This window comes from Ceratotherium simum, chromosome 8 (genome assembly GCF_057802395.1).
Source record: "Ceratotherium simum simum isolate JZ-2026a chromosome 8, ASM5780239v1, whole genome shotgun sequence".
In the NCBI taxonomy this organism is placed as follows: domain Eukaryota; kingdom Metazoa; phylum Chordata; class Mammalia; order Perissodactyla; family Rhinocerotidae; genus Ceratotherium; species Ceratotherium simum.
This window is the reverse complement of record NC_141907.1, coordinates 84,689,197-84,713,033: the sequence shown is the minus strand read 5'-3', so window position 1 is coordinate 84,713,033 and position 23,837 is coordinate 84,689,197. Positions and strand designations below refer to the sequence as shown.

At 36.3% G+C, this 23,837-nt stretch overlaps 1 protein-coding gene across 5 annotated transcripts in view; it reads right to left on the bottom strand.

The window, feature by feature from the left end:
• BANK1 (B cell scaffold protein with ankyrin repeats 1) overlaps positions 1-23,837 on the bottom strand; it is a 313,509-nt gene that overhangs the window by 52,126 nt on the left and 237,546 nt on the right. For all 5 annotated transcript variants that reach the window (XM_087434645.1, XM_087434643.1, XM_087434644.1 and 2 more), the window contains exon 8: positions 359-437. In XM_087434645.1, the coding sequence (XP_087290771.1) occupies positions 359-437 (79 nt within the window). The remainder of the gene's footprint in view (positions 1-358; positions 438-23,837) is intronic.

Below are 23,837 nucleotides of genomic sequence, written 5' to 3'. Positions count from 1 at the left end.
AGCTGAGAAAACTAAGGTCTGCAAGAAACATGACTTTGTTTAAAAAAAACAAATTGAAAAAAATATAGCTGTCAAATGGTCCGAATATTTACATCAGCTTGACTTGCATATTCTCTCTGGGTAGAAAAACCTGTTGTTTGATTATTAAATATTGAACTTATTAGAAGTATTTAAACTAGCAAGATACTGTAGTAATAGCTCTACCATAGTATAAATTAAAAGTCATTCAGTTAATTAAATATGTTTCCATGCTCTCCACGCTTTCCCATGCTCTCTTCAGTCTTACTTTACCAGTTGCACATGCCTTAATAGAAATGTTACATATATACATACATACATAACATATAGGAGCACTTACTGGGAGAATATGTAGAAAATGAGGTAAAATCCTCTTCATAGTCACTTTCTTGTTCATTATTTCTGCCAACTTCTTGGATCTGAAAAAAAATAAATGTAATTTTCAATAATTCATTAATCTTAATAAATCTGTATTTTTACATATACCAAATAGAAAGTTAATACTTGTGGAAATAAGATAGTTTCAAGGTTTTTATTTAAATTCTTTGATTATATTACATATCTCAGCTACTATATTTGTGCCATCTATAATTGTTCAATGACACGTAGTATTAAAAGTACAACTACAGCAATAGAACATTTATAATAAATAATAAATTGATTTAAAAATGAAACTACTTTAAGACTCAAAGCAATAATCATGAAATTTAGGTGCAACAAAGAACTCCCAAATAAAAGTGAACACAACTCTTTCTCCTAAAAACCATGAGCTTTGCTTCTTTTTAACATTTTGGTATCTTTTACCAGTTCTAAGGCATTCTTAATTACCTCAAATATTATAATACAGTGGAAGACAGTGAAATTGTAAAGTGATTTATTTTCTTTTCTATCTTTAAAAAGAGAAAAAAAAAAGTAAGGGAATTTATGTTTGTCTTTCTGAAATCAGTTCTACTACATTTAGAAGGGAGAATTACTAAGAAAGGACAGAAACGTGCTATCTCTGGAACTGCTAGTCTTTGTTTATAATCTCTAAAAAAGACATGAGGTCTACAGTAGTGGAACACACTGGTGCTTGTAGAGAAAGCTAAGCAGTGCTAGTGATAGTTGTATTCGTGTAAAAGCATCTAGGACACAGATGGAGCTTGTGTGCATTAACACAGGTCACATTTGGTTACCACCAACTCCAAGTAATTATTCAAATGATCTATGTCTTTGTTCTTAATAAAATTTATTGAAATGATTAGGCCATTTGCTCTGCATCTGGAATGTCTCTCTAAAAATTAGAAGCATCCATATTAAAGCATTATTAAATTTATAACAGCCTTCTTATGCAAGGGTATTTGACCTGCAATATTGCCTTCATCAATTTGGTTTGTCAACCACTTTGGCCAATGGAAGCCCAATGGAATTTCTTCTTCTTCTTTGTTTTTTTAAACTAATGACATCCAGAGAAGCAGCACAGTCTGACTTCCAGTGGAATCTTGAAAAGAAAAATCTCTTTAGTATTTTTTTAGTGAGCCTGATGCAGAAGTTCATTTTCTATTTAATCATATTTTTCCCTTGGTGGACTCAATCAAATGTTGATATGAAAAATCATGTAACTTTACTAGGGAGATTGACACGTTGATTGATATTTGCATGCTTTGGTATTAAAAGCATTGTTTAATATAGCCATTCTTTGTTTGAATTAGCCTGACCTCTATATTTCAAAAGGTAGATCAAGAATACATAAAAAAAAATCCATAATATTCTTACAATCATATCAAGAAAGTTTTTACTAGTTGAATAATGGGAATGGTTTTCAAAGATTTCAGGAACTATGTGAAAACTTCCTATATACTATTCACAAGCCTAGACATTATGAGCTCAAACTCAGTGTAAATTAACAAAGAGACCATGGGCGAGTGTGTAGGTGCACATGTGTGTACTGAGGTTGAAACATAATGGAATCATTTTTATGTCATAACCTAAGCTATATGACATTTGTACAAACAAACATACCAGCCCAATAATGTCTCAAAGGAAGAAGCTTCCAAATTTAAAAAACAGCCAAGGTTGACTGATTTGAGCACTTTCATAAATGTTATGCAAAGTATTTGTATAATCAGAATATGCAGAGAGTAGTTTTCTCAGGAATAAAAAGATCTTTAGAAATATTTACACTAAAAAACAAATGTTTTTTACTTGAGTTCCTTACACTTACAATCATATTTATTTTGAAAAATATGTTAGATCTAGTGATATATCAGTAACTGTTGAATGAAATCAGTGATAGCTTCAGAGACAAGTATGATGGCACTGTGTCTAAGCACCTTAACACTTGGCTGTGTGGTGCAGCGGAGAGAGCATGGATTTTTAAGTCTAAGAACAAATCGTAACTCTATTATCTATTCGCTGTGTGACATTGGGCAATATACTTTACTCTAAATCTCAATATTCTATCCTGCAACATGTGGATAGCAATATCTATGCCATCATTGTGCTGCGAGGGTTAAATTAGAATAATGTAAGTAGAACACATATCACACCTACCACATAGTAAGCACTCAATAAATGTAATCTCCATGTTAGACTTTCCCTCATCATACAAAACGTAGATCAACATTTAAGCAAGCATGGTGACGACACTGGTTTGTTGGAGGAATCACCAATAATGAACCAATGGTTATTTAACTGAATTCTCTCAGCTGTGTGCCTCTAGAAGTTCTGCTGTGACAGCAAAAGAACTGGAATATAAACTTTCTATGTGATCAAAGTGTGGCAGTATGATTTTTTTAATTAAAAACACCTCTATAATTTACAAGCTAATAGAGAGGATAAGAATAAGGGAAAAAGAGATATTTAATTCTTTAACAAGTTTCTTTTTCTGGGGTTGGAGTCTCACTTTATTCATTCATTTATCAAATATTTATGCAGGCCTACTATGTGCTAAATACTCTGTTAGCAACTAAGGAAAATAAGTAAAAAATGAAAAAAGAGATACAATTCCTACTCTCAAAAATATCACATTTTTACTGGGAGAGGAAGAAAAATAATAAAATGATTGGAATACAATATTTTATTTATTTCACTACAATAAACTTAGTCCTTACAGGTGAAATAGAGAATTAAGAAATTCAGGGCAAAGGTTTATTCATTTGCTTTTTTGGATGAGGAGTTTGGATTAAAAAATTATCTTGACACTTGCCTTGATTCCCACTTCTCTGAATGAAAACTCCAGCTTCAACAATAAAATGTATTAGCTGAACATGCTCAATGTAATGTTAAAGCCCATAGATAGTCCTTGCAGCACACAATATTTAATATAATTAAAATCGTTCATTATCAAAATAAACTAAAAAGAGGTATATAAAGCTGTACATGGCTTTGGCATCTAGTTCTGTACAAATTGATCATAACATTCTGATTCTGAGGCAGTGAATAAAAACAATCTTCACGTGGCAGTTGGTTTCTAAATCTTTTCATGAGATTCTGAAGATACTGTAATTAGCCCAACTCTTCCCCAACTTTCCAAAGTGTTGATTATAAATGATTTTGCCACCTTTAACATGGCAGTCCTTGGAATGAGAATAAAAAGATACATATATGTTTGAAGAGTAACAAATTGACCCTGTAATATTTTTTGTATATTACCCAAATGAATGCACTAGGCTGCAGAATCTGAGATAATATTTCAATTGAAATCATAAAGAATAATCTTTATTAAATGTTAAGAATAATGAACAATATTACACTACAGCCATGAATAACAGCAGACATAGAGTCTCAAAACAAGAGTCCCAGGGCACACTGTAGGAGTGTGATATCTTAGCTCTCATCACATCTTCTAAGAGAATCTGTTTCTCCTTAGGCCATAGAGGAAGATGGTCTAGAAGCAGATTCATAGAATTTCTAATGAAAGTTTCTTTTTACATGATAGAAATCTGAATCCTGAGTGTGAAGATTAAATAGGAACACTGCTCAAGATTGGGAGAGGAATGAACTAGAATAAAGTAGATGTGGAGCTGTTAAACTTGGATAGGAGGAGAAAAGTGAACATTTTCCTTGATATGGGCCAAAATTTAGTTAGAATAACCTGAGGAAATATGCTCTATTTTTTAGACAGAATCTTATGATAGAAAACTGGGTGATGACAAGACCCTTCGTCCAGGTGACAAAGGCTGGCAGTCTGATTCTACACAATGAGTGAGTCAATTTTCTAACTGTGACCAACAAGGAGAGTCTAGTGAAGTGGAAAGAACAAGTGCCAAGGGGACAAGCGATGTTTTCACCTGAAAGTTTATAGAAAGGGAGAAAGAAACAGCAGGAATATTGAAACCTGCTCTCTCAAACTTAGGAAAACAAATTTGAAAAATTTAGCTTTTGAAAGATTCTGGAGGGTTGGCCTCTGTAGCTGGCACATCTCTTGTTCTGACTTCAACTTGTTAGGTGTGCCCACCCAGCCCTTCTCTCATTCTCAGGCCACCCTTCAGCTAGCCTCCTGGGGTAACGACCCAGAAGCCCTGGTCTTGGGCTGACAGCTTTTGTCTTAATCTTTGCCCACAATGCAGCTCTAACTACAGTTGTGAGCTTCAGGGTTGGCCACCTGACCCTTTTAACCACACTCTAGACCTATTTTAAGTGTTTGTTTCAAACCCTGCATAGTTGTGGCTTCATCTATGAGGTATCAGTGACTTTACTGGACCACATGCTTGGTTTGACTTCAGCCATCTCTGTCACTAAAATGGGAAAGATAAAATTAAAATCCATCCCTTTATAAGGATTGTAGTTGCAAACATAAAAAAAAATAGTTATCTTCATTTAAACTATAGAATCCAAAGTCTGAAAGGGACCTGTGGATGACTAGTTTATTCTCTTGTTCATACATTGATATAATACTAAAACAATATCTCATGATAAAAATGTAATAATCTGGATATTTTTCCAAGCAAGAGTTGTTTTTAAATGTAGCCTATGGTCTGTCTATACTGTCCAATCCTCTTTACACTGGCTCTTCCTGGTCCATGCTGTCCCTCTTCTCTTCTCACGGGATGTGCTTCCGCTAGGTCATCGTATCCCTGCATTGTCTTTCTATCAATATCATGACGATTCCTGGAAATGTCATTTTCTCCAAACTATTCTGAGGTCTAGATTCTAGGATTTAGCAAAAGATACTGGAAGAAACAGTCATAGAGGAAAAGAAACCCTGGAGGGAGAGGTATCAGAAAAATCAGGAGAGAGGATGCTTTAGATAGAATGTTTGTGTCCACCCCAAAATTTATATGTTGAAATTATAACCCTCAAGGTGAGGGTATTAGGAGGTGGGGCCTTTGAGAGGTGATTAGGGCAGGAGGGCAGGGCCCTAATGAATGGGATTAGTGCCCTTATAAAAGAGACCCACAGAGATCCCTCACCTGTTCTGCTATATGAAGACATAGAGAGAAAATAACCATCTATGAAGCAGGAAGAGGGCCCTCACCAGACACCGAATCTGCTGGAATCATGATCTTGGACTTCCCAGCATCCAGAACTGTGAGCAATAAATGTTTTGTTGTTTATAAGCTACTAGTTTATAGAATTTTTGTTACAGCAGCCTGAACGGACTAAGACAGAGGATTTCAAGTAGATCACAATATTCAATGCTTCACCAAGAGCAGAAAAGAAAAGTTCTGAAAACAGTTCACAAGATTTTTTAATCAAGGTCACCGGTGATCCTAGTGAGGAGAATTACAATGAAACGGTGTGAATTCATAACGGATTGAAGAACCTTAAAGAAGAGAATGGAAGTCAAGAATGGAAGGCATCATGTATAGAGTTTCAAGAACCATGACATGCATAGGGCAACTGTGCTTAAGATTTGTTTTTCAAAAAACGAGTTAAAGATCTCAGTAAAAGAGTGCTTTACTGCAGGCAAGGGCCATGGAGATGGCAAGTGATAACATCCAGAGCTCACAGGCACAAAGCACTGTCCCGGGCAATGTGGAATATACAAAGAAGAAAATTTCATGATCCCAAACCTCAAATATTTTACAATCAGTGAGGAAAAGAAGGAATATAGGTAAGACAAAATGAAATAAACTTTTAAAATATACGTATACTTGCAAAATGCTACAGATAGAGAGAAACATGTAATCATTTCCATTGGGTGGATGGAACAGAGAACATTTCAGAGTAGGTGGTATTCAAGCTCAGTCTTAAAGGATAAGCATGGTTTTAATCTGCAAAAAAGGGAGGAAGCAATTCTTGGCCGATGGGTGAGCATGACCGAACAGCAGGGAGATTTGGTGAATAGCTCCTAGTTGGTTTGATTAGGTTGCGTGAAGGGATATATTTGAATGTCAAGATGTGGTGGTGCATTAAGGTTTTATTTTATAAAGTTTTACACGCTCTTGAGTATGTAATTATTTCCTAAAAAGTGGGAGGTAGCATGTTCCTGCCTGTATTTTAGAAAAAATAATTCTGGTAATAGTGGTTAAGAGGAAGAGGGGGCTATTTTAATAGCCAAAGGGAAGGGTATTGAGGACTAGTAAAAGAAAATATTTAATGGAGAAGGTAGATTTAATAAATATGAAGGAGATGGGATGGGCAAGATTTTTTATAGCTTTGATGCCAAAGGCTGGAGGAAAGGGATCAAATATGCCTATGTAAGTTTCTGTTCAGCTCAACAATATCTGGTTCTCACACTTAGAACATTCTTTTCAGGACACTTCCTCAAAGACCTCTTGACATTCAGAGAGGAGGACACCGGTTAAAACACCTTTTCCATGCATTTGAGCTGAGAGTTTGAGGTCAAGATATAATACTAACATCGTAAATATCCTTTGCATTTCTTCATGTAACACTTGAAAATATATCCGGAAGGGGTATATGGCTATCAAATGGAGAGTCTTCCCATTTCTTTATGAAGTTAAGAAGTTTACCAACTTGGGAAAACAGAAGGTAGTTAATTGCATGATGGTCAAATAAACTTTCAATTTGATCCAACAGGATTTTTAACTATGAAAACAGACTGATAGAAATGAATAGCAGAACAAGTGCAAAATCCAAATTAAGTTATAAAGATACCAAAAAACTGCTTAGATACGAACAACTGAACAACAAACTATAAATTACATTTAATCAAATTTTACTATATTTCTTTCTAAAAAATGAAAAGATTTAAAATAAGCTTGCCATGAAGTTAAGTGGATTGATTGGTATTAGGTGCTTCTGAACAGTACACTGAAAACAAAAACCACATGGTTGTGTTCATCATTTAGAAATGAAGTTGAATGGAGTGGAGAGAGCAGAAAGAAAGGGTTTAGTAAAAGAGAGAAAAACAGAGAGAGAAAAAATGTCAGAAGATAGTTAGGAAGATGTAATCACATATATCAAAGGTCAAAGCTAAGAGGCAGAGAATCATTCTTAATTAACTTTACTCAATTTCAGAATGATATTCAGAACTCAACTAAACCATCTTGAAGAAGAATGAGTTTCTGCTACAGACAATTTTACTAAAACATGCAACAACTTAGCCCTGGGAAATTCTTAGTATGTAGTTTGGACACGCCATCTAATATTTTCAAGGTTGATGAGTTATCACTAACCTTAGTCAACCAGTCAATAAATGTTTATTAAATGTTTTCTATGTGCATAATTCTAGGCCAGTTTCCAGGGGGTGTACAAAATATGTAACACATAATATTTTCCCAGGATGCTGAATATTTAGCATTTCAAAAGTGAAATGCATGAAACAATTGTAGTTTCTTAAGTGTTTAGTTTGACTAAAGAGTGCAATAGGAGATAAGAAGAATGAAATCATTCTAGGTTGGAGTAACTGGAGCTGGAATTTGAAGGATGGGTAGAATTTGAGAGGTAAATCTTGACTCTAGTCCTAGGAGCTAATGCGTGCTTGTTGAGCTAGTGGATGAATAAACAATAAATGAAGTGGTGTAAGAGGAAAGAATGTGGGTGTTCTTGGTAAGGAGAATGGCACAAGCAAAAGCTAGGTTGAGCGAGCCATCTGCAGAGGGCAAAGAGCAAAGTCACCCAATCAAAGAAGCAGGTGAATTTTGGGGAGAACGTGTGGAATTGTGATACGAAGAGTGGAGTCAACATTTGCTTATTGTACCCCTACTATGGAGTATTGGAAACATCTCTAGATAGTGGATGATGATTGAGATTGCTGTTAAACACGCCATTTATAATACGTGTAGGTTATCTGGGTCAAGTGTGTGAGTCCACAAGTATTGTCAGACAGGTCTGGATTCAAATCCTGCTCTCCCATTCATTACCCACATGAGCTCAGCACACCCCTCTCTCCTGGTCTCTCTGGAGGTAGAAATGAGCATAACCATACCTTACCTCACAGGGTTACTGTCAAAATTAAATAAGAAAATACATATAAGTACTTAGCACATTAAAAGCACTCAACAACTATCATCTCTATTATGTTCATTAAAATCATTATTTTATTAAAGAATGAATTTTTATGTCACTCTATTTTTTCATACTACTAAATTATGTTTATGTCAGAATTTATGTTCAATTATAAGATTGAATGAAGATCAGTTGTGTTCAAGCTGGCATATAAAGAACAAAAATAAAGATCTCCAAGTAGTGATTTTTTGTAGCTTACAATGATTTTTAAAAATTATCTCTATTTTTAAGTATGAGGAATCATAAGACAGATGTGATTATGGGTCAATATTGGACCAATTAAGCAAATGGAAATTAAGCAGGACTCCTGGGTATAGTTGTGTAGGCTGTACAATAAGATTCTCCTAGGGTACCATTCCCATAGACTATGATATATAATGTACCCTAAGAGCTGGATGTTAGCAGGGTTGGTGAGGAGAGGGGTCTTTCAAATGATTCTACAGTGTTTAATTCTCAAATGACTTACATTTGATTTTACAATGTTGTTATTACACAATGACTTACTTATGCTAATATTAAAACAATTTGCCTTTTTTTCCAGCGTAAAAAGATGTGTAGGAGGACAGGTGCTAAGTCAGAGGGGTGTTTCTTACCAGGTGCGCTAAGAGTAGGGAAGGAGAAATTGGCCATCGATGAGATTCAACATATAAGGTGAGTAGTCAAGAACTGATTAAAGACTTGGCTTTAATGAACCATGAACTATGATTGCTGCATTCATTACCCTAACTCTGATTTTCTATTCCCATAACAAGAACAAAAGCATAGACCAGACACCAGTGTAAAGTTTTGCTATTGACAATTCTAAAATCTTAAAATCAGTTTTAGTTTCAAATCATAAGTTAAAAAAGGTAAACTTCTGTAGAGGAAACACAAAATACCACTATGTCAAAAGTATAAATCATCATGTGGTTTTGAATATTCTAATCAAATCAAATTTAAAAAACATGCTTTCATTTGGAGGAAAACTAAATAATGGATGGATTTACATGTTTCCAAGTTGGCAGATTGGAGTTAGTGAAGACGTAGCCAGATTAACATTTGTGTTGACTATTACTAAGAGCTATTTGAAAAAACTTTTTTCTGAGTAGTCCAATGGAAATCAGTGTGTCTAATATCCATTCTCACCTGGAAGTAACTCCATGAGTGTGTAACCTTCCACGAAGCTTAAGTAAATTTGCCTAATGCAGTTTATCTTCAGCTTTCTCTTTACATATCATTTGAGAAGGATTTTTCTGATCCTAAATGTAGACAGCTATTCATTTCCAAATGGCAGGCCATGGCATTTGACTGAAGAATGTTTTCACAATAGGATATATAAACCTTAAAATAGTCTCTTTAAATTAAAAAGAAATTCCCCTATAAATATGGTAAACTCATCTTGGACAAAGCAACAAACGCAACACAATGGAGCAAAGACAGTCTCTTCAAAACGTGTTGCTGGAACAACTGGACATCCACATGCAAAAAATGAATCTAGACATGGATCTTACACCCTTCACAAAAGTTAACTCAAAATGGATCCTAGAACTAAATGTATAATGCACGACCATAAAACTTCTAGAAGATAACACAGGAAAAACCTAGGTGACCTTGGGTATGTTGATGCCTTTTTAGATACAACACCAAAGGCATGATCCATGAAAGAAATAGTTGATAACCTGGACTTCATTAACATTAAAAACTTCTGCTCTGTGAAAGACAACATCAAGAAAATTAGAAGACAAGCCACAGACTGGGAGGAAATATTTGCAAAAGACACGTCTGATAAAAGACAGTTAAACAAAATATGCAAAGAACTCTTAAGATTCAACAATAATAAACAAACCAACCAAAAAAATGGGTCAAAGACCTTAACAGACACTTCCTCAAAGAAGATATAGGGGCAGCAAATAGGCATATGAAAAGATACTCCATATCAGATGTCTTCAGGGAAATGTAAATTAAAACAACAATAACTCATTGCTGTTATTGAGTTATTGTTGTTTTAATTTACCTACACCTAATAGAATAGCCAAAATCCAGAACAGTGATAACACCAAATGCTGACAAGGATGTGGAGTAACAGGAACTCTCATTCATTGCTGATGGGAATGCAAAATGGTATAGCTACTTTGGAAGACAGTTTGGCGGTTTCTTACAAAACTAAACATACTCTTACCAGACAATCCAGCAATCATGCTTCTTGGCATTCACCCAAGGGAGATGAAAACTTAGGCCCACATAAAAACCTGCACATGGATGTTTATAGCAGCTTTATTCATAATTGCCAAAACTTGGAAGCAACCAAGACGTCCTTCAGTAGGTGAATGGATAAATAAAATGTGGTACATCCAGATAATAGAATATTATTCAGTGCTAAAAAGACATGCGCTAATAAGCCATGAAAAGACACGGAGGAAACTTATATGCATATTAACGATAGAAGCCAATCTGAAAAGGCTACATACTATAGATTCCAACTGTATGACATTCTGGAAAAGGCAAAACCATGGAGACAATAAAGAGATCTGTGGTTGCTAAGGTAGGGTGGGGAGAGAGATGAATAGTCAGAGCATAGAGGATTTTTAGGGCAGTGGAAATACTCTGTACGATATTATAATGATGGATATATGTTGTTATACTTTTGTCCAAACTCATAGAATGTACAACTTAAAAAGTGAACCCTAGGGTAAACCATGGACTTTGGGTGATTATCATGTATCAATGTAGGTTCATCCTTGGTAAAAAATGTACCACTCTGATGAGTGATGTTGATAATGGAGGAGGCTATGCATGTGTAGGGACAGGGAGTATATGGGAAATCTCTGTATCTTCCTCTCAACTTTGTTGTAAACCTAAAGCTGTTCCAAAAAAATAAAGTCTAGAAAAAAATAGAAAGAAATTCATATGCCTATAGATAGTGGATTTAATGTTATTTATTTTGTCTGAAAGTGCCTCTGAAACTGTTTAGGGTAAAATTCTATAGAGACCAACAATAGCTTAGCACGTATAAATATAATTATTGAATCACTAGCTCAACTAGCTTTCTAGTATTACATATTAACATTCTTTGTAGATATTTGAGTCCCTCTACATTATTATGGATCATGTAATTAAAACAGTAAGAGAAGGATTGAGTTGCTTTATCTGAGTTTGCATTATTAACAGCTAAGCTAAGTGACTAAATAAAAAATTAAATATTATGCCCTGTGTTTGAGGACATTTTGAAGTTTTATAAAGACATGTTCCTCACTAAAAAGTTGAATTGCTTAGAAATTCATCAAACTAAAGTAATGTCAACTGAGTTTAGGCAAAATTCAATCTCTAGAGAATTACAACAATGGCAAAGGGGCTTTATTTTTTCATTTACTTATTTAAAAACAGTTATTCAGAACCTACTAAATACCAGAAACTAGGTTAGGCAATGAGAATGTAAGGAAGGATAAATTAACTTTCTTTTAAAAAACACAGACATCCACATACTTACTTATAATACATATGATAGGTGTAATAATGTTATTATTGGAAATAATAGCATATAACATTTATTATGTACCAGACACTAGTCTAAGTGCTATACTTACATTAACTTATTTATCCTCAAAATGATTTCATGAGGTAGGTTTACTAGTGTAATCCTCATTTAATGAGTTAAAAAATAGTTAGAGTGGGTTAAATAACTTGGCTAAGATTCTATAGCTAATGTTTATTATTAGAGGGCCCGAACAACAAGGAAAATAAGTAAATAAGTGTGTATAAGAAAGAATGTGTCAGGTCATCTAAGAGTGCCATGAATCAGGAGTCACAGAGATTCATTTGAGACGTAACTGACAAAATTTTGCAAGAAATGCACATGTCTCAGGGTGGCGGCTGGCATTTGAGACATCTTTGAAAGATGATAAAACATTTAAACGCAGGGGCTGGGCATTATGGGCAGTCAAAGCAACATAATCAACTGTGGACGTGGGAAAGCACAGGCCATGTCTGGGAAACAATGGGTCATCCAGCTTGATGAGTAGGGGCAACAGATGTCTGTCTATGGGGTGCAGGGAAACCCTAGTGCATAGTTCTTCCTGTCTCCTCAGTGCTTCCGGCCTTCAGGATGGGCGGCCAGGAGCCAGGCTGTTTGCCAATGCGGCCTGTGGAGCACACGCTGAGAAGCGTGCTGTCTTGGCTGTTGTCTGAGTTAGGAGGAAACAGAAGGCTCTCAGTCCCCAAAGAGGAGACAGGCAAACAGCAATAACGGCATTTGAAAGCACAAGCAAGACACTATGAAACCCTATCATAGCTGTGTTGTGCCGATAGTGGACCACCAGCGGAGGGACTCAGTCAGGGCCAGAGAAAACAGGGGAGATCAGCAAAGACGACTCCAGGCTTCCATGCCCATTTTCCTCTGCTGTCCCCGCTTGCAAAAGAGCTAGGTACTTTTGAGAAGCAGGAGACAGCTACGTTTTTACATTTGACTTGGATACAAATACAGTGAAAATATCTTATAAATGTTTCTTGTGTTCTGAGAAAAAAAAAATGGGATGAATGGAGATATGTTATAATCAAAGAATCTTGCTTTAGGCCCAATCTTTCAGAAAAAAAAAAAAAAAACTGCTGTAAGATGAGAATGTTACAAGTAAGAACATATGGTTTTCACAGTAATATCGTTTCATAACTTAATGGGCTGTGTCTCCTTGGTAGCACAGAACTAAAGTGTGTGTGGCTCTTATTCCTTCTAAATCTACCACAAGCAATATATACAGTTACCTGTTACTATACTCATACCACAAATGGGCTGACAGAGGCAGAGACATTTTTTAATGACTTGTTCAAGGTCACCAGATGAAGTGAGTTTCTTCTAGTCAGGGTTTTATCCACAGTTTATGAGATATATGTGATGTGTGGCTGGAAGCACTCCCTCTCTTTCACTGTCAAATTGTGAGAGATGCAGATTCCATGATTTAGGAAGATCTTGATTACAGTTATCTACATTTATAGAGCAATTAATGATTTTCAAAGCAGTTTCACATTCATATCAACCCTGCCAGTCAGGCAGGGGGAGTCCTACAGATGAAGAGAGGACGGCTTGTCCATGGCCCACAGCACACAAAGCAGAGCTTCAAATCCAGGATGACCCAAGGCTTTGGGGTTTGCATCTTTTCGATCCAAGTCCAATGCTCTTTACACTACAACACAGTACTTTTTGTCAAAATTGTCTGTACCAGGTACAGATGACATTAAAAGAGATCTAGTGAAAATAATAGATAATTGGAAATGAAACTTTTTACTCAGTGAAGAAATCATGTCTGACTACAGATCAAAGTTCTATTCCATAAATGATAATGAAGGTTTAAAAATTTATGTTGATGGTAAAAATGAATTTGAAATTCATATCCTCTATCTTTCACTAATAATGTACTTTCTAGTGAATGTGAATATGGGACAAAATTATGGAGTTAATCCAACAAAATCTAGTAATCAATTAAAATCTGTGATATCAGGATGAAGGATGACCACTATCACTTTAAAGTCATTAAAAGATGACTCTGAATAGTCCTATTGATAGAAAAGTCTGTATTTTACTATTTATTTACCAGCAATTGAATTTTCCAGAAAGTGCTACCCTTTTCAGTGGAGAAACATTTTTATCAGATAGACTTTACTTGTCTTTTGATAGATGTAATAAAAAGAGAAATAAAAATAAAATTCTACATATTATGGTTACGTTTATTTAAGTTTTGTGACAGGAAGATTAAAATTAATTTTAAATTGTGGTTTCAGATTAACTTGTTTCCCTGGCCCCCATTACCTCAGCAAATTTTACATCCATGCTTTCTTATTTCCAGAATCTTTAGCCAACATTTCAAAGATAAGCCAAAGCACTTACCTTTTAGCACTGATTTGTCTCTGTGACACAATACCCACCCCTGCTTGACAGCCTCTGTAATCATCATCAACTCTCCCAGGGCAAAGCCTAAAGACAAGCCATTTGCTAAAACAGAGGCATAGGGTTTGAGGCTGTTTCTTCTAATTATTTGTATCTGGTCAAATAACAGCTGTCCAGATATGCATTTCTACTTTATCAAATACCTAACACATGATAATCCAGATGTTAGGTTTTTTATTTTAGGGATTATATTTCTTCACCCTTAAATTAACTTACTCTTTTTCAGACTAGTACACTAGCTCATTGTTTTCTTTCTTTTTATTTCACTTTTAAAAATAAATAAATACAAACCAGAGAAAGATGGGCTTTTATGTAATGAGGTAACAAATCTTTACTGCTGTCTACAACTGTAGTTTGAGGAGACACTTTCTTTAGCCAAATGTAATGCAGCATGATTCAGGTGACCCCTGTGTAATCCTCTTGTGAATCAGAGCTGCACTAACTAAAAAAGTGTGGGCCAGGTGTACTAAAGGTAAAAATACAGTAAGAAGGCAATTTAAATAGATCATATGTTATGGAAAGATTATCTGTCAGGAAGATAAAAATAAAATTGAATTTAAAATTATGACATCCTACTCAGAACCACCTAGTTATTTGTGACTGGGTAAAGAAATCCATTTCACATCTAATGTCCATGTCTTACCTGATAAAACCCGTATAAGAAAGCATTGGAGGTTTCCAATCACTTAAGTTTCCCGTTCATACCTTACCCCAGCCTGGGAAGAATAATCTGGATTACTGTGTTGTAGGAGGTTGAGACCAAAGATAACTTTAAGATGAGGAACAGTATCAGATAGTATAGTGATCTCGGCTCTGGGTGCACATCAGATTCACTTGGGGAGCTTTTATAAACTACCTATTCCCAGGTCCCACCCAAGACCAACTAAATTAGGATCTCTAGAGGTGGACCCCAGCCAGCTCCTTCCCGGATGAAGACCCAGGAGGCTGGTGAGGCACATGACGCACAGGTTTGGAGTGAGAGGACCTGAACTCAAAGTGGCTCCTGACTGTCGACTGGGAACCAGTTACTGAATCTTTCTCAGAACTGGTTTCATCTGTAAATCAAGCATCTGCTTCTTTGGGTTGTTTCAAGGGTCAGATGGGCTAATTCGTGGCATAAATTAAGTACGATCACTATCATGCAATGGGGGAAAAGCCACCTCATGTGCAGGCGAAGTATGACAGCACGTGCCAAGTTCTGAGACTGCATTTCAGTTCCTGTACCCCTATATCGGATGGCATTCCAGATTTTCACTATTGTATCCATTCCTGAACTAGAATGGTAAATTTTTCTGTATAGGCAATGTTATGCCTTCCTGAAGCAATAGAGCAGTGTGGTTAAGCGCAGGAACTCAGGAGCCAACAGTTAAGTTCAAATCCTGCCTGCCTTCTATTAGCTCTGTGACATTGGCCAAACACTTAACTTTTCTGTCCTTCAATTTGCTCATTTGTAAAATGGGCTACTAATAGTACCTGCCTCAGAGGAATGTTGCGATGAGTAAATGCATTAATATATATTATATATAAAACATTCAGTATGCTCCCACCACATTGAAAGTACTCATAGATGTTACCTCTCATGATGATGATAATGATAATGAAGATATTAGTAGTGAACTCCTTTACTGCTGCTTCAACCAGAAGTGTTTATTTCCATGAGTAGAAAAATCTAACACTGCGCCAACCAGACCTTTCCATTGTTCTTAGCTGTTCTCCCACATCATGTCCACTTGAACCAAGTGTGGAGAATAGAGTCTTCAAGGACAATGTTCACATCTCTCTTATTTATCTGCTAGTTCACAGAATTTTTGGAAGTAATGACTCAAATCCATAACCACTTCTTGAAAACAGTCTGAAAGATCATGTTCTATTGATGATTAACAAGTGGCATCTTCTTTATATATGCATTTATTTTATAAATATGTCTTGGTCATATATGGTTATATGTGATCACATATTGATGTTGATATTAAGGGAAAAAATTAAGAGAATCCATAAATTATTGCCACGTTGCAGTGCTCATATGGAAGCTTCTTCTTTGGGCTTTAATAAAAATATATATTTTTTTTGGTGAGGAAGATCAGCCCTGAGCTAACATCCGATGCCAATCCTCCTCTTTTTGCTGAGGAAGATTGGCCCTGGGCTAACATCAGTGCCCATCTTCCTCTATCTTTTTATATGGGACAACACCACGACTTGACAAGCAATGCATTGGTGCGCACCCAGGATACGAACCTGCGAACCCCGGGCCACCATAGCAGAGCGTGCACACTTAACCACCATGCCACCAGGCTGGCCCCTAAAAATATTTTTAAATAGAGATCTTGAGTAAAAAGATGTTTGATTTTCCCCAAACAGTGTTGAATATCATATTTTAGCATTTTATATTTTCCTTCTTGAACCTTACTCAAAATTTAAGATTTTAAAAATGCTGTAACAGAGAAACATTGTATAATTAATGAATTAACTATTTGTTTCCTCGCTGTAGCCATTTACAACCAAAATGCCTTGGAGGATGCCACCTCATAGTGTCAAGGATCCAAGTGGATATCACAATTAGTGGCCGATAAAAGTGTTTACAACTAAATCTGCGGAGGTACTTGTTATAAGGGATTCATTATAACATATCTCATATCTAACAAAAGGCACATAATAATCTTTTATTACCTTCCATGCTTTGAGGGCTTTAATTTTTCTAAAGCCAAACAAGGTCTTTTCACATCATTTTCACTTGACACAATGTGCCAAAAGATATACTTTCTGAAATAAATACTATTATGAGCTACTGAAAACACCTCAAGGCAAAGCTTATTAACAATGACTTTATGAAGCTTCATGAATTGTATCTTGTGGAAGGCAAATAAAATCCTTATATCTGTCACTGCCTTTTTCTTAATACTTCACATCTGCCATCTAAAAAATCCCTCTGCTGAAGCTTCTAGCAATGGCTGTTCTATGAAAGAGAAATAAAATGCTGAGGAAAAGTGGTCATAGAGTTACATTTTCCATGGGGATGCAAATGCAGGTGTCAGGAGCTTCAGCAGCATCCTTTCTCTGTCATGTGCCAAGTTTGTCATATATAGAAGAGAGTGCTACCAATCTTTCTTTTAACTGAGGTCTCAGCGTCCAGCCTGAGAGCCAGCATCTATGCTGGTGAATTAATGGCCCTATACATGGAAGGCGGGATCCATTCATGCATTCATTCATTCATTCAACAAATAAATTGAGCACCTACTATGTGCCAGGCACTATTCTGGGTTACAAGGATACAATAGTAAAGAAAATATGATAAGGTTCCTGCCTCTGAGGGACTTCATTCTAGTGGAGGCCAGACAGATAGTAAACAAATACATACGTAACACGCCAGGTGATTATAACTGCTATGGGAAAAAACACAGGGACATAGGTAGTGCCAGAGAGGGATTGTCGTTTTACACAGCTCAAATAGTTCATATATATATAAGTATGACTACGAAATATATATATTTGAACATAAAATATATATATGTAAATACATAAGTATATATGTAAATATGTGTACATATATTTGAATATGAAAATACATACATATATACATATTTACATATGTATGTATATATATATTTCCCATCCCCTGTATTTCCCATTCCACATGCTCTTCCAGAACCTTGCCACTCGCTCACCAAAAGTAAGTGTTCATATTCTCTCTCCTTGAAAAGGAGTGGGCCTTTGTGATTTCCTTTACTAAAGAGTAGGGCAGAAGTGCTTCTATGTGACTTCTGAGGCTAGGCCATGAACGTGATACAACTTTTGCCTGACTGTCTCAGGATGTTCACTCTTAAAACACAGTGACCAGGCTATGAGGCAGTCAGGGAAACATGGGGATCCTCACTCATATGGAGAGGAACAGAGGCCCCCAGCTCATAGCCCTAGCTGAGCTCTCAGCCAAGAGCTCCAATTGCCAGACATGTGAACGATCTATCTTCGAAAGTATATCCTCCAACCCTCTCTAGCTCTCCCAACTGAAGTTATTTGGAGCAAAGATAAACTTCCTCTACCGAGCCTTGCCCAAATTGCAGATTTATGAGCAATATCAATCATCACCATGGTCTTAATCCACTAAGTTTTGGGGTGGTTTGTTGCACAACAATATATAGCTGGGGCAATACATACACATGTGCATAACTGATCATTTAAAGCTCTGTTGAGTAGGTTTCTTCCAATTTTAAGGATTAGATGGCAAACAAAACAACTTGGAAATAACTTGGGTGACTTGAGAAAGGGACCATTGAGCTGCCCACCATAGCTCCTAAAGCAACAGCACGACCCATTTTAGTAGGGTTACACCCTTGGTTGGTTCTGTCAGGTTGAATCCTGAAAGAAGGTCTGGAATTCCTTTGAGTGCTGTGTTCAGGTTTGCCCAGTGAGGAACTGAACCTGAGATCAAAAGTATTGAAGCTCTGCAAGTTAGAAATGTATGACCTTGGACAAGTCATTTAACTTGTAAGAATCTCCTCGTGTGTGTATATATATGTGTATATATATTTGTATTATAAAAAATATTTATTGGTATCAATATTGTTTACCACATAAGGTTGCAAGGTTAACAATAGTAATAATAATTGCTAATATTTTTGAGTGCATATTATGTGGTAGGCACTGTACTATGTGCTTTTCATACATCATTACTTTTATTCTTAAAACCATTCAATTTCTTAGGTACTATTGTTACCTCCTTTTTTACAGAGAAAGAAATCAAGTTAGTGAGAGATTAAGTAACTAGCCCAAGATTAAATGTAAGTATTGGAGTAAGATTTGAAAACTAAGTCTTTCGGCTAGCAGAGTCAGGTCTCTTTATCACTACGTGGCATATCAAATAAGATCAGATGTGTGAAAGAGGTAAAATGCTGAAGACATGAAACTGAACAAAGAAGCAGGATAGGATTGTCCATACGGAAGGAGCAGAAGTGTTACAGGAAATGAATCGAGAGAGAAGTTTGGAAAGGTTGCATGCTGCTTGCACTGCCCACACTACCTTTATAAGGTGTGAAGCCAAAAAAATGGAGGTGTTGGAAGACAGGCAGCCCAAATGCCATGTTCCTGCTCTGAAGAGTCGGGCTTCAGAGAGACGGGTTGGAGAACAAACATAAAGGAATGAGGCAAGGGGCTCTTCTCTTGGTTTTGGGGTCCTGTATTCATTACTCAGATAACATCTGTGAACTTCCGAATTTGTTTCTGGGGCTTTGTGCGAGACTCAGCCTCCGGCCCCCTGTCACCTAGTCTGATTTCACGAGGAATGCTGCCCAGTTTTCATGCCTGCTGGCTCCTATTTTACCCTCCCAGATCCTGGCTTCTGAGCTACAGTTCTTCTGTTTATGATTTTTAATTCTTCATAGGTGCCCCAGCCTCACTGGAGGCAACACAATGATCGTCTGTGGTTGAGGGCCATGCTCACTCTGACCTTTAATTCCTTGTTGTTGCTCTAGTTTCTTGAAGCCAGTTCTCTCATCTTATATCTTTATATCATGAGGAACCTTTAGGAGACAAAAGAAAAAACCTTGGGGTTTCTTATGGGACTTCACTACACACTGTCCAAGATCTCACTCAGATTATGTGACCTCTCCTTTGTCTACACCTGGGGAGTAGATTGCTTTTATTTACACAGACTTCAGTGTTGCTCCTTTGATATTCTAAAAATCAGCCTGCAATCACACACTCCTTTGCTCCTCACGCCTCCATTTTGGTGTTCTTCGCGGGCATTGCATTCCACCCACTGCCTTTGGTCTTTGTCTTTCTGTTCCAGCGTTGCCTGCAGCCATTCACCGGACAGCTCAGAAGATCATCTAACATTTTGGAACAAAAAGCCCCCAGCTACCCTAGTACATAAAAATCCATATACAAAACACAGTGCAGGTGCTTATAAACAACATCTTCAGTGGTTACTCCCTGTGTGTTGGATTCTATAGTCCAATCAATTTGCACAAGGCAGAAACACGGACACTGTGCTTGGTGTTTCCAACTTCGTCCTTCATTCCTAAATCCTTCAGACACTCAATCAGCAAATAATGTTAATTTTACTTCCTAAATATCTACAAAATTCATCAACTTTTTACTAACTCCAGTACTACATCACTAGTCCAGAGGCAACCTCATTGCTTATCTGAATTATTGCAATACATGTATCTGTTTCCTTTTCTCCATTTCTCTTCCTTTTGCATACCTCTGCTTCCCTAACCCACAAGCAATCCATACTACAGCAAGAGCAGTCTTTGTCAAATGGCTATTTAACTATGTCACCTTCCTACTCTCTTACTTAAGACCCTTCAATGCTTCCTCAGTCTCAGGATTTATCCTCTTCTTTAGAAGAGCATTTTACATTGTTGTAAGCAAGGCCATTTGTCTTGGCTTGCCTAGGATAGTCCCAATCTGTTGAAATTCCCAATTTATTTATTTATGGGACAATTATTATTATTATCTCTTCCACTTTCAGAAGTATACAGGTTTGGATAATGCCTTCTATGATTGCCATTTTAGAGTGCCCTTCACTATTTTGCCTCTCCAGACTCATCTCTGTTTCTACTTGCCTAAGCCTCAGATTATACAAATAGTTTCCCTCAAAATACTCTTCTTACTTTCCCTTCTGGGTCTTTGCACAGTCTAGTCCCTCTACATAACTGGCTCTCCCACTTGTGGTGGGGCTGACTCCTACTTATTCTTTAGGTGTCCTGGGAGAATTAAAAAACTTTTTCTTCTTTCCCAAGAAGGAGATATTGAGTCTCCTATGGGTTACCAGAGTATTTCACATTCAGCTCTAGAGCAGAACTTGCTCTATATGGGAATTGTTTACATATTTGTTTGTTTCACCAACTAAACTGTAAACTGCTTCAAGTTCAGATAATGTCATACTCACTGTCGTATCCCAGTGTCTGTGCAGCTCCAAACACATAGTAGGTCTCAAAAAGTATTTCCTAAATTACTGAGTGATGAATAAATGAACAAATCTAAGCCCTAGTAAAGAAGAGGTATTTTGGAAGAGTAGATATACATCCAGGGAGTTTAAAAATTGTTTGCTGAAGCATCATGCTTTATTGATATCCATCCTCTCTGATAGAGGGAGAGCTCACTTAAATTAGATAAGATTTTGTTTCTTTCTAAATCTGGAATTCAGTGTATTCACAGGCCACTGCTGTGAATATTCTAAGTGGGAGCCAGAGAACTCCAAGATTCTTTCATGATGCAGTTATTTTTAGTTGGTAAATAGAGTAAAAATATTATTGGAAGTTGTTATTTTCTATTAGTCAATGGTATACATAGTTAACCAATCCATTTTGAGCCTTACTTTAATTAGGAAGAAGATTTAGTGAGTGATTCATAAAAAATTCATGGAAGGCTGTGATTTAAAACAAAATTATATAAATTTCAAGATATATGTGTAAGTAAGACATCAAGAACCTAGGTATTTTGTAGAAAGAGTTTTTGCCATCAGATGAATTTACTTATCAAAATATAAATATTTGTTTCTATATCTCAAATGAATCTAATCTTAAAAGAAACACTTTTGCTTAGCAAATTAGGAATAGAAAGGAATCATCATAAACTGACGAGAGATAACAACACTAACAAAAACCCTATAGCAAACATCATACTGAATGTTGAAATACAATGGCACAAAACAAGGCTTCTTGCTATCACTGCTTGTATTCAAGATTGTTCTGGTGATTTCAGTTAGCAAAATAAGGCAAGAAAAAGAAATAAACCATTGGGATTAATAAGAATGCTTAGAGAATTACTGGATACAAAACTGATATAAAAATCAATTGCATTTCTATATGCCATCGATAAAGAATTAGGAAATGAAAAAAATTTAAATATATCATTTAAATACCATCAAAAAACTGAATATTTAGGAATAAATCTAACAAAACATGTGCAAGAACTTTATGGTAAAAATTGTAAATCTTTATTTAAATATTTAATAAATGACCCAAGTAAATGTAGTCATGATCCACATATGCTATTGGTTAATTGCACTAGTGGCCCCATTTCTTCACTCCATGCTGTACTGATGCCCTTTGCCACTTTGTTCTGCAGTTCCTCTCACCATAGAGGTGATATATATTTCACCACAGTGGCTACTGAGTTCAGGGATGTGATTTGTTGTGGCCAATGGTGTGTATAGTAGGTTGATTAATAGCTTCCCAATGTTCTCCATGTCCTAATCTCCAGAACTTGTGAATACGTTACTTTTTATGGCAAAAAGGACTTTGCAGCTATGATTAAATTAAGGATCTTGAGATGGGGAGATTATCCTTGATTATCTGGGAAGGCTTGATATAATCACAAAGATTCTTATAAGAGGGAAGGCGATATGAAGAGAGATTTAAAGATGCTACACTGCTGGCTTAAAGATGGAGAAAGGGACCATTAACCAAGGAATCCAAGAGTGGAGGCAGCCTCTAGACCCTGGAAAAGGCAAGGCAATGGATTCTCCTCTAGAGTTGGCAGAAAAAACCAGTCCTGCCCAAATCTTGAGTTTAGCCCAGTGAAACTTATTTCAGACTTCTGACCTCCAGAACTATAAGAAAATAAATCTGTGTTGTTTTAAACCACCAAGTTTGTGGTAATTTACACACGTTACAGCATCCATAGGAAATTAAATTCGTGTATAAGTAGATTGACACATGCAGAATCTTGACAAAGTACATGTCTGCCAGGGCTGTGAGATCCAGTTCTGGTTAGTCAGCTAGGAAACTTTACAAAAAATAATTTATCTAAATATCTCCAGACTGGAGGTCAAGAGTTTTGATATTGAGAGTGTCCCACTGATTGTCCAGTAAAAGTGATGAATAAAGACCCAAATTATGACACATCACAATGAAATTTGGAACAATGCTGGAAGCTAGAAGACAATGGGGCAATGCCTTAAAGTTTCTAGGAGAAAACCATTTCCAAACTAGATTTTTATATCCAGCCAAATTATTAAGCAAAGGTGAGCTTGGAATATAGATATTTTCAGCCCCATGATTGTCAAAATATTTTTTGTTTCATGCACTCTTTCTCAGGATGTTATGGAAGAACATGCTGTTCAAAATACAGAAGTCAACAAGGAAACAAGAAGATAGGCGATCAGGAAAGAGAGAATTCAAACGTGGGAGACCTGAAGAGACCAAGGCTAACGAAGCTGGGAGATGCCAGTAGGCCTGGAGGGCCATCAGGGTAGATCAGAACAGGATGGCTCAGGAAAAGACAAAGTTGATAGATCCTCTGATGATTTTGAATGTACTGAGTTGAGATTTACACCATGTGAGATGGCTTGGGTATAAATTACTGATAGTGATGCCGGATATTAAGCGAGCAAGCAAATGACAGCAATAAAAACTAGGTCGTACTAACTCCAGGGAGAAAAATTTGAATAGATAGTAAAGGTAATCATTGTTCTCTGAATGGCTCAGCTGTGAATATTATTCAAATAATAATAAGATGTAAACATTGAATATAATCTAACCAAAATGAATGCTACAACTGTATT